The sequence below is a fragment of the Hyperoodon ampullatus genome (genome assembly GCF_949752795.1).
Source record: "Hyperoodon ampullatus genome assembly, chromosome: 13".
NCBI classification, from domain to species: domain Eukaryota; kingdom Metazoa; phylum Chordata; class Mammalia; order Artiodactyla; family Ziphiidae; genus Hyperoodon; species Hyperoodon ampullatus.
The window spans coordinates 41,237,424-41,249,706 of NC_136926.1; the positions used below are offsets into that span (position 1 = coordinate 41,237,424).

General features: G+C 46.9%; 1 protein-coding gene across 2 annotated transcripts in view; it reads left to right on the forward strand.

Moving 5' to 3' along the window:
- Positions 1 to 283: 283 nt before the first annotated feature.
- The window catches only part of TTC39C (tetratricopeptide repeat domain 39C), a gene marked incomplete at its 5' end in the record, with an annotated part of 107,545 nt that continues 95,545 nt past the window's right edge, over positions 284 to 12,283 (forward strand). For both annotated transcript variants that reach the window (XM_079718112.1, XM_079718111.1), the window contains one exon: positions 284 to 435. In XM_079718112.1, the coding sequence (XP_079574238.1) occupies positions 284 to 435 (152 nt within the window). The remainder of the gene's footprint in view (positions 436 to 12,283) is intronic.

Genomic DNA, 12,283 nt, shown 5'->3' on the forward strand with positions numbered 1-12,283 from the left:
ACACCCGGAAACGGATTCCGTTTCGGTGGCGGCGCGAGCCGCGGGCCTCGGAGGGGACGGGCGGGAGGCTGCTGAGTAATCCCCGCGGCGGCGGGAGGCGGCGGCCTGGGCGCCCACATCCCCCGCCGCGCTGCAGCTGGACCCGGGCTCCTCCCTCCGCGCCCCTCCCCCGCGCCCGCTCCGGCGCGCTCCGGGCAGGTAGAGCCGGGCTCCGGGCGCGCGCGGGGGCCGCAGCAGCTGCTACCCCACCTCGCCTCGGCCCTGCGCAGAGCCTCGCGCGCCCATGGCTGGCTCGGAGCAGCAGCGGCCGCGGCGGCGGGACGACGGAGACTCGGCGGCGGCGCCCCTGCAGGACGCGGAGCTGGCCCTCGCCGGCATCAACATGCTACTCAACAACGGCTTTAGGGAGTCGGACCAGCTTTTCAAACAATACAGGTGACTGACGCGCCCCGCTCCCCCGCCCGGCACGCGCACCTCGGGGCCGGCTCGCGCGCTTCCCTTTGCGGCCAGTCCTAGAAGCCCCCTCCCCCTCCCGTCGGTCAGCGATTCTTGGCCCTGTCGCCTTTCCCCGTGTCTTGTCCCTGTGCCTGAGCTGCAGCCGGCGCCTCTGCCACATCTCCCCTTCCGCCTCCACCCCTGCTCCGTGGTCCTTTCCCTCCGCGGGACTCGCCGCGTGTCCTCCCGGTTCCTGCTCTCTTCCCTCACTTTCTCCCGGCCTCGCCCTCCAAGAGGGGCGCCCGGTGTTTGTCCGATTCTCTCTCATGGGTCGCCTTCCCCGCCGCCGGGTCCGGAGCCCGTTGGCTTTGAGACCTGGGACCGTATGCGATTTGAGGCAGCCGCGAGCCCGGGACTTGCAGGGTTGTGACTCCGGCTAGCGTGCTGCCTTTGTGACACGGACCACACCAGCTGCATCGTGCTTGTTTCTTGTGCCTCGCGTTACTTTGCATCGTTGTGCATTGCAAATGCTTTCCTTGTTTGAAAACAGATATGTATAACTGCCTGGCTGTGCAGGAATTAAAAAAAAAAATCAGCCGAACTCTGCTTACTCACCTCTCTCTGCCTTTCTTCTAAAACTCAGTCCCCAAAATGAGTTGCTAATGCCTTTCAAGCGAGCGAATTTATGATGGATTTCTCTAACTTAAAGGTAGAAGAAAATGGAGGGATTCTAAATATACGGAAGAGTGGGAGGAAGCACACGTGTGTTCAGTTAATTTTTTATTCCTCTTTTTTAAAATGAAGCAAAATAACTGAAACCTGGTTGCTTTCTCGTGGGTGTGGGAGGAGCCTTCAATTTCTTTGGGGAGCAGAAGCATCCGCTTTCTGGTTTAGGAAGCAAGTTTGTGATTTTTCCTTCTAGTGTTGACAAGACGCAAGGATGTTGATTAGCAGCTTCCCTGTAAATGTTTAAGGGCCAATTGCTGCATTTCTTTAGAGCCAGTGGTTTGGTAGGAATTAAGAGGACCAAACCAAATGTGCAGCTGTGATTGAGAGCCACGGTCTGTAAGCAAATGAGGGACTACCGTCCCCCAGGATACAGACGCCTGAAGTTTTCAGACTTAAAAGAATGGTGGTTTCTTCCGGTGGGAGCTTCCACATGCTTAATGGCAAAGCAAGTATCTCACAACTATAAACTTTTCACGGAGACATTTTACTTTTAAATCAGTTTTTTAAAAAAATCTTCAAATGAAAACTTCTTAGCTTTGTTCAGAACACTTTATTTTTAAAGCATTCAGTCTGATTTCAAGCCAGAGTTTCATCAAGGATTTCCAGAGGATAGATTTAAAAGACTCGTCTCACAGTGTCTTCTGCAGCTTTTTTTAGCCATCTGAGAATGTATTTCATGAAAAGTTTCATTTACTGTGCTTTGACTCTTTAAAGACATAGGAATTTATGTTGTATCAGAGAGGAGTGGAGAAAGCCTGAGTCAAGTTTATTTTCTTCAATTGCTGATGAAGATACGGCGCTTGCATATTTCAACACTTCTTGCCTTGAAATGTTCTGTTACTTATTTTAATGATCTTCTTTTCCCTCTAAACTGCTTTAACATACTTATATTGCTACCTCACGGTTGCCATATATTGAAAGCATGAACTAAGTCATTTTGCCTCATCTAGACACCTCTGTATGCACTCTTGCTAGAAGGCAAATTTTGAGCGATAGGAAAGCTCTTCTTACAGCAAGGGCGGAAAGATAAACCTTGAAAGGTGTTTCTGAACTGTGGGTGTTGGGGCTGAGGGGAAGGGGGGTCCGGGGGGGGCTTACACTGGATAGCTAGGAGTTGTAGCTGTCTGCTTATATTTTGAAACGGGAACCAAGGATAAAAGAGCAAGATACTGTAGTATGTCTTCTCTGCTAAGCACAGTGCCAGGCACATTCCCTTATTTTCTCACTATTCCAGTGACAACAAAAGAGTGAGGTGTATTTTTATCATGACAGTGTTGTAACGAGGCACTCAAGTCTCCATGTTTAGGATGGCCCAGGACACAAGCGCTGGTTCTAAATCCAGGGCTCTTTTCGTTAAACCATTCCTGCCTGTCCTGCCTAATTGATTATATTTTGTAATTTGCCCTGTGACCTTGTTTTCCAGCAACTTAAACTTGTTTTAGGAGTGGATAGTGGTAGTATTAATCCTATCAGCTGTCCGGCAACCAGGGTTGCCATCCTAATTGTCCACTTTGCGCAGCTGCTGACTTTGGTTTCTCAATTCGCTTACTTGCCTATAAAATGGGAATCACGCACACCTGTAGGGTGGTGGTTAGTATTAAAAGAATTCATGGTAGCTGGCACCGCGTAAGCGCTCAGTAAACACTAGCTTTTGTACCTGATGTCTTCCTCACTATTGTGCTTTCTTCTTGATGGCATAGTTTGAATAGAAGACAAAATGTCCTGAATGCAGGTAGCCTTTCTATTTAAAGTTAGCCTCACATAATGCATTTGAAAGACTTGGGTCCTATTGTGCACTGGGACACTTCTCTTCCAGTTCCAGAGTCGAATGGCCAGCTGGAAAACCCAGCAGTGATTTCGTCAGTGTTTGAGGAACACCTCTGGCTCAGTTTCTCTACAGAAGATAGAACGACTAGATTATCTCTTTTCTTAGGATTCTTTTGTCACCACCCTTCCCATTGTAGTAAAAATTCTAGAATCCTATCATTAGTTTAACAGTAGAAATATTTTGTGCCTAGTGTAACAGTAACCCTTCAAGAATCTTAAAGCAAGAAGGTCACTTTCTCTTGCCCCGTTACTAGGATGATAAAAGTTTCGCCAACAGCTACCTAACGAGAAATGGTTACTTGGCCATTCTGAATTAGTGGAAAGCTGGGATTGTATAATTCAGATATTATACATATAGGAGTTAAAAATATATGCACAGTAGAGGCTTTCTTTTGAGATATGAGACTCCGTAGTTGGGATTTTAAAATGTAGCTGCTACTTCTGTTGTAACTATAGTAGTAGTGTAACAGGCTACCCTGTTGTTGATGCTCAGCCCCCATCATGCACTTGGAGATGTGTTCCCAGAGGTTGGGGTACATTGGTGCTTTAAGCCCAAGGATATATCTTTGTAAGTTCGTGATCCTGACCATCTGAAATCACATTCCTCGTGTTGGTCGGGGGGCTCAGTGCTCTCATTCAGCAGTGTTCACTCCATCTCCCACACACATACACACTCTCACTGTTAATGACGTTCATGTGTGTGACACACACTGAGACCTGTAGGTACTCAGGCTCGTGATAAAAGATAGGCTGTGGTTATGTGCACGAGACAGGCACTAGGTTTTTAGGTGTTGAGGTGCAGGTTAAGATTGGCCGGTGGGGAGGCTGGGAGACGTAGCCTGTAGGACTGGAGAGAAGGAATGTGTAGCCCAGCTTGAAGGAAAATTTTCCAGAGGAACTGTTGCTGAGCGCCATGATGGGGTGAAAGTGAGTAAGTTGAAGGAGAAGGAGTTGGGGTGGGGGAGGGGAGGAGGGAGGAGAACGTGAGGGGAGGTGGCTGGAAATGGAACTCTAGGAGAGGAGATGTGAAATGGCTTCTGGAGAAGGGGGTGAGAGCTGCCAGCTGATTAGTGTTATTTGATTGTCATGTTGGATGGTTTTTCTACACTTGATTTTTCTCAGATCCGCTGGTTGGTCCATGTTTGCTGGGAGTCAGCTCTGCCTTTCAGGGTGTTTAGTTAACTCATGCTCTCCGGTGACCGTCATCCTTCACAGTGTGGCCGTCACATCTGTAGTTAACACCTGGCTCCTTGGGCCTCAGGATCCTAATGTCACCATCTTTTTCTCCTTTTGGCTTGAGATACTACTTTTTTTTTTTTTTTTTTTTTTGCGGTACGCGGGCCTCCCACTGCTGTGGCTTCTCCCGTTGCGGAGCACAGGCTCCAGAAGCGCACGCTCAGCGGCCCTGGCTCACGGGCCCAGCCGCTCCGTGGCATGTGGGATCTTCCCGGACCGGGGCATGAACCCGCATCCCCTGCATCGGCAGGCGGACGCTCAACCACTGCGCCACCAGGGAAGCCCCCGAGATACTACTTTTTTAATCGAATGACTAGTAGAGGTGAAACACACTGAACTCTGAGGAGAACAGAAGACATTTGGAGCTCCTGGCCCAAAGAGCTTTGAGGTTCTCATTTCATAGGCGTGCATTTCCTGTCTCTCCTCCCCTTCAGGTCACCATCTCCATCTGCTTTAACTGACCCTAAAACATCTGCATTGTTTACCCCTGCCAACATGACTACGACTTTCTGGCTGTAGATAGTATTAAAAAGCCCTGTTTGGTCATTGTCAACTCAAACAAAAAGCATGTAATGGTTAAAGTGAATGATCACTGATGATAAATATGCATAAATAAGGCCTTGATATAGAATTAGTGCGTAGTCGGTATTACCAATTGTGATATTTTTCTTTTCCACTTTATTTTAAAGTATAGGGCTTCCCTGGTGGCACAGTGGTTGAGAGTCCGCCTGCCGATGCAGGGGACATGGGTTCGTGCCCCGGTCTGGGAAGATCCCATGTGCCGTGGAGCGGCTGGGCCCGTCAGCCATGGCCGCTGAGCCTGCATGTCCGGAGCCTGTGCCCCGCAGCGGGAGAGGCCACAACAGTGAGAGGCCCGCGTACCACAAAATAAATAAATAAATAAAGTATAAAAAGGCAAAAATATTAAAAACCAAAAGCAAGAAAAATTCATGGTAATGTGTATGTTTAAAATGAATGCATGGATCCTCAATTGTTTAACACAGTTTATGGTACATATGACCAAGTAGTATGACACGTGGCCTTATTTGTGAGCATGTTGATCATGGAGCCAGTTTTACCATAGAGATGGCTCAGTATAATCCAGGGATTGCAGACTAGGCCCCATGGGCCAAATCTGGCTGGCTGGTTTTGTAAATAAAGTTTTATTGGGACACAGCCAGACTCGCTTATTTATGTATCTTCTCTGTGAATAGCTATGCAGAGCCTACAGGCTGCAAAGCCTAAAATATTTACTCTTCCAGCCCCTTACAGAAAGAGTTTGATGACCCCTGGTACAAACCATAGTTCTCCCTGGAAAAACTCAAAAGGCTTGTGTAACTGAGCCAGTAGGCGTCTGAGCCTCTTGTGTGCCCAGCACTGTGTCAGATGCTCTGGATGCCAGGGAGAGCTTGCCGGCTGCCCTTATTTCCTGCATGATCTGGCTGCTCCCAGAGCCAGGGTGCCTGGGCCTCGCTGCCAGAGTCCCTGGAGGGTGCATAGGTGCAGAAACGCAGGAAGAGGAGAAGCGATGGAGAGCAGGCAATGGTGTAGGGAACTGGCGGCGGGAGGAAGCGCAGCTGCTGCTCTTTTCCGTCCTCCTCAGCTCAGCGGTGTGTTTGTAAAAAGGCTGATTATTTTTCCCCAACTATTGCACTGTCTGAAGGGATCCCAATTAAAGATTCATTTGGCTTAATTGGAATTTTTTTTTAAAAAATGCAGCCGCCTGTAGGATAACGGGAGAGTTTATATAGGAAATTGTCAGAAAAAAAGTGACCACCTGTACTGTGGGGGTGGCATGGCTTGAGGTGCTATTTCCTCTCATTACATGGAACACCCTGTGGACCCCCAAACACATCATTGTGTTTCAGGGCTTAGACAGTTTGCACAGACTTATTAGCTCCTAAAATCCTATTTTTCACACCCCAGTCTCCTCTGCCAGGGTCACCCTCCTGCTTACCCAGCAACAGCAGGGGGCGGAATTTGAAGAGGCCCATGCTGAGGACTCCAGGAGAGGAGAGAGGATAAGAGAAGCACAGAAAGCAGACGGCTGTTATTTCAAAACTTTGTTGAGCACCGCCTCTGCCCCGTGCCAGGGGCTGGGGTTACCCGGGGAGGAACTCATCTCTGTCTTAGACTTTTTCCTCCACTTAATCCGTCCCTTAAATTTGTAGTACGCTGTTCAGCTGGTAACAGAGGTCCGGTTTGGGATTGAATAGGTCTTTGTGGGCTAAGTTGGGGATCTAGTCACCACCTGAAGCCTTGTTATTCGGAGAAATGCATCCCAGTTTCTGAACAGGTGACTTTGCATGCATGTTTTTGAGGTGTAGTTGTCATGCAACACCCTAGTTTCAGGTGTGCAACATGATGATGTGATGTTTGTATATATTGTGCGGTGATCACCACAGTAAGTCTAGTTAGCATTTGTCACCGTACATGGTTACAAACACATGTTCTAGAAAGCTGTTTGTAAATTTGCTGTCTAGATGTGTGTGAATGACTTCTGACATCTGATTTGAAGATGGATTGTTCTTTGTGTGTAAAGGTGGCTGCTGGTTGGCCGTCCCCACCCTTTTCCCCCTCGCTAAGGTTGCTTTCTCCATCTCTTCCTTCTTGCCCAAGAATTTCGGAACACAAGAAATAGATATACAACAGGGAGTTACTCCTGTCTTACAGGAAGACGGTCCGTTGTGATGGAGAAAGCCCTTAGAGAAGGTCCACTGTGTGCTAGACACAAAGGTGAGAAGTGTGTCCCTGCTTCGAGCAGGCATTGCTCACTTAATACCTTTAAATCTACTGCACAAAGAGTCACTTTAACACTCAGTCTTATCCAAGCTGTAATATCTGTGAAATCACTGGTTTAGGTAACTTATTTTTCCTAACGATGCATCAAAATAAACACGTAATGGTAAATACTAGGTGGTACTTTCTCTGTGCCAGGCCGCACATCAGCACTCCCTGGGTGTTAATCCTCACTTTATCCTCCCCACAGCTCTGTGAGGGGTGCTCTTGTCATTCCCCTCTTACGGGGGGCTGGGAGGAAGCACAGTGACATTGGATGACCTGCCCAAGGTTTCACAGTAAGTGGGAGAGCTGGCTTTGAACCCAGGGTGTCCAGCTGCAGAGCCCGAGTGTTTAACCACAGCACTACACTATCTCGCTTCTGTAGCTCTTACACTATGAGAAGTTTACCTGTGTGCTGCTAATGTCATTTTGGGGTTAGTTTTCCCAGAAATCTGCAAACCACACTCTGATACCCACAGGCGATCTGATGAACCACCAGAGAGGCCTGTCCACGGGGAGTGTGTCACCTGAGCTTTAGATGCTCTGTGGCTCCCAGCTGGCCTCAGGATGAAGTCCAAGGTCTTGGCTTGGCATAGGATGTGCTCTGATCTGTCCCGTGTGCTTCCCTGCCTCCCTCCTGCGTCTTTCTAGGTCCCTTCCAAGTTAGTCATGCTGGAGACTTTTGTGTTATCTAACTAGTTCTGACTGGTCCTTCAAGACACAGCTCAGATTTCCGTGAGAAGGTGGTGGCGCTCCTGCAGCACCCGTCCGCCTCTTTGTCCAGCACTGTGGTGTACGGGCGTCATTTACACGGCCGCCTGTCTGGGCAAGAGGGCCGAGATGGGTAGACTTCTCGTCGGGTGGTCCTGACCTTCCTGAGGTCGCTGCGGTAATGTGGGGTCCAAGAGGTTTTATAGGCATGTCAGCTCCCCTTTATTTGCACGTGCAGCCCGGGGGTAGTGCCCTTTAGGAACCTTGATTCCTCAAACCCCTCCTGCATTCTCATGTGCAGTGGACATGCCTGGACCCAGTGGAGGGGCTCCAAGCACCCCCTGGACTGATGCTCAGCTTCTCATACGCAGGTGGCGGGACTCCTCTCTGGCTCTTCAGTCTCTTCCCTTTGGTGCATCCAGGCTGCCCAGTGCATAGTGTGGGGTGATGGGGAGCGGAGCTGCCGCCAAGCACATGCTAGTCTTGACAGGTGCCGTCAAAGGGAAATCGGAGGCGCTGATGAGGTCTACTGCTTCTGAAGTGGCCATGGGTCTCAGCTGGCCTGGGCAGGTGTAACTCTGGACATCGTAGCTCTTCGACTGAGCTGTCCTCCACCCCATGTTGTTTCTGGTCAGGCAGAGGCCTACCCTCACTGGCCAGCCCTTCCACTGCTCCCATCAGCCTCCCCCGGCGCTCTGCGTTACCCCGGGTGGCGGCGGCATGACGTGCTGGTGTTACTTGCCTCTCTGGCAGGAGTCTAGCTTCTCGATTCCATGATTCCTGTCCTGAATTTCAGGACGAACTGGTCTCTGGAAGAACTTGGAGGTTGGGAGGGGAAGCTTTCCAGATGGGTGGCTCTCGACTCTCTCAAATCTAATGCCCTTTTTTTAATAACAGATATAATATTGTGATCCTAAAATGAAATTGACAGATGAAATGACCTGCCCACACATACAATGTCTAAAAGTCATTAGAATGCCCAAATAGTATCATAAAGGAGAAGTAAAAAGAAATTCATAACACACAATTACATGTATTTCAAAATGTAAATGCTCAGCACACCTTCATCAGAAGATGAACTAGTTAGGTGCTTGCACCTGTGTACAATGACTAAATTTGGATTTAAGAGACGATCAGAAGCCATTCCATAGGAGAAAAATGAGAGAGTAGATACACTTGACATAAAAGAAGTAACAGACGACACTTCTTTGTCTGTTAAGAGAAAGCGGGGAAGCAGCCTTAAGCAAAGTAGCATAATATGCCAAGGCAAACCACGGACTTTGACGTGGAGAAAATGAGGAAGCATTTTTTGCAATGAACCAGGCTGCCTGTGTCAGGTTATTGTCATCATAATTAATTCACTGCGTTAGGACCTGGGATGTGTGTTGACAAAGTGTCTCAGAAAACAGATCTCCCATCTTTAAATCCCTCCCCAAACCCAGTACTTTGGAGACCAAAGCCCTTAATAGATTTCTAGGATTAGAGGATGAATTGGAAAAAGTTTTTAGGGACGTTAGGGTGGGGTGGGAGGTGTGTCACCCTGAGGACAGTATCAGAGTAAGATAGAAAAATGAGAAACCCCAAATAAATAAATTCTCTGTGCAGTTCTCCTGATATAAATTTCAGTGTGCTACAGATTCTTAATAGATGGCAAAAATGAAATTTATTAATGAAAATCCTTGGTATCCAGTATTTCATGGGTCTTTAATAACTTGGCTTTAAATATATGTAAAGGAGTTTTCAACATCCCTTTGAAATTCTGGCATGTGATAGCTGCAGACGCGGGCTGGTGTAGCTGTGGTGTGTTGGCAGCTCAGATGCCGCGATCAGTGTGGCTATTACTGACATAGTTTTCTACAGTTGTGAACAGATCTTGAGAAAGGGTATATTTAAACAAGGACAGAATGATTTTGTGCTTGTAAGTCAATGGCGGTGGATTTTAGAACTAGATAATGGAAAACAGTTTCATGCACGTCGATTTCCAGACCTTCAGAGGTTGTGTGGGACATGGGGTGATACTTAGGACTCTCTTGCACATTGAGGATGTCTGGGGTCCTTGGCGCATTCTGCTGCCGTCATTGTGTCACCCCAAAACGGCCCCCACAGATTTCCAGAACACCTCCATTGAGAGGTACTGGGCTTGGGGTGTAGGGCTCAAGGCCAGGTTCAGTCTCTGCAGCTGAAATCCTGGGGCTGCTGGGAGCAGCGGGAAGGGGAGGCAAGCCCCGGCTGGCAGGGCTGCTGCAGAGGGTACGTGCCGGAGGAGGCAGTGCCCCCAGTGTGTCTGTGACCCTGGGTACGAGGGCAGAGCGCACCGCGGGGCTCCTCCAATATTGGCCTCACCGGTTGCTGCCTCTGAACGCCAGCGTTTCCAGGTCACACACACAGCTGCTTCTAGGGCTCTTAGAGCTCCAGGAAGGGATGTCAGCGCAGGTTCTTCTGTCCCTCCAGGGGGATGGAGAACCACTGGGGCCCCTTCCCTTCTTTATTCTCATTGCGGAGCCAGCATGCAGGACCTGTGTCTTTCCAGCCTCAACCACGCCATCAACTGCATCCCACAGTATGTGTTAGCTCAGCCTGTTTTTTACATGCTTGATTGCACCATTGTATTCCTTCTGGGTGGAGCTTTTCTAGGACGTGAATCTGAGTAGGATGCATCTCTTTCTGGGTTCCCATGGTTAATAAGCATTATTTGCTGTTCTTCCCACTTTGGCCTCCTTATCTAGATAGATGCCTTTTGCTTCGGAATTCCCTTCCGCACCTCATGGCTACAGCAGCCCTCCTTCAGGTTTTACTTCCATGATGTAAGTCATTCACCAGATAAACAGATTTTTAAATGTTTGTATCACTTCATCTCAATCAAGTAAAATTTTTGGTATTATTCTAAGTGGACAGAAAATGAGGGAAAATGACATTTTGTATTCAAATCCAAGTTGAATTTACTAAATGACAGAAATTTGGGTTTTGAGAGGCAATTGGATTAAATGGAAATCCATGCTGCATGACCGCTTTGGGACTGCTTCCAGGATAATGAGTCACTGTCAAGACTTCAAGTGCTTTTACCCCCTTCATTTTGAATAGTGAATCGCAAAATCTCTAGTTATGTATTGTCAGCTCATCTCTGGAGCAAAAAGGAACTTGATATCTTTGTGGCTTGTAAATCACGCTCACCCTCAACTTTACTGGGGTCTAAAATAAAGAAGCACGTTGAATCCATCAGTTGCATACTTGCCTGATGTTGTGACTCTTGAACTACCCAAGGCGAAATGGGCTGGCTTTTGTAGGACTGCAGTTGTTGGAGAAATTGATTGTCTCCTGGACAGTAGCAAGGTTTGCAACAACTTAATTGCTCAGAAAAGAACAAGAGTTTATATTTGGAATGCCATTTGCTTCAGCTCTCAACCATGGGCATCCACAAGTTTTTCGGTCTTTCTGTATTGATGATTGATGAGACACTCATTGCCTTGAATTACTAAAATTACAAATTGAGCTGGAAATTACTCCTCTTGAAATATCACAGGGAAAAAAGGAGGGAAGGGCCATGGGAGAGTGGTAACAGCTGTCTGAAGTAGTTTAGCCAAGTGTCAGGACCTGCTGTGGTGAAATTCCAATGTATTCTTGTTCTGGAGCAATTACCAATGTAAAAATAGCAACAAATGACAGAATGGTTTGAGTGGTTTTTGTATCCCTTCTGTGGCATCTTGGATCAGAGCTGGGCTTATGAGAGAGGGTAGTTGAGGCTAACTTGAAATTGTGAGCTTTTCTCTTGATAGAAGAATGTTGTTTTATCTCAAAGTAAAACAAAACCTCATCAAGGAGCTATTCATTTCAAGTCTAAGTTTATAGTTAAGGAAGCTTATGAATAATGAACTAAACCCAAATGAAATTTTCCTGCCCTATGCTCCGCTGAAAACTAAAGGAAAAAGTAGGTGCTTTGGTGAGAGACACTTATGAAGTTCAGAGTTGTTTACTGAGCACTAGTTTACTAAAATTTTATTATGAAGAATAAGTTTGTAGTTTCACTTTGAAATGCCTTTTTAACTGAAAAATAGAGAAACCTCCTAAAATTTCTAAGTGATTATCTAAGATAACTTAGTGTTTGAATTGCTTGTCTAGACAGCCGAGTGTGTTTAATCCTCAAAGTGTTCATGCAGTTTGTGGATTATTGCCACACATAATAAAAGGACCCTGTGATAATTTAAAGATGAGAAAATTAATGAAAACACAATCAATTTTGTTACTTAAAAAATAAGCCTTTTTGAACAGGTGATTGGAAAGGCTTTTTAGCTAGTCGATAATATTTAGTTTGGATGATCTCTTTTTAAGTTGCTTATCGATGTTGGTTCCATCTGCAGTTAAGGTAGAAAGGAGATGATTGAGTTGATTATCTATTTGTATGATTTAATATAGAGAAGGAACTAAATACTGATGAGTTAGGATGATATTTGATACACATTAATGACACAATTAGAAAAACTGTAGAAAAAAATTGACTTTATTTAGCCTGATGAGTTATTTTCAGAATACATCAGTAACTTTAAATGAGCATCAGGCTTTAGCAATA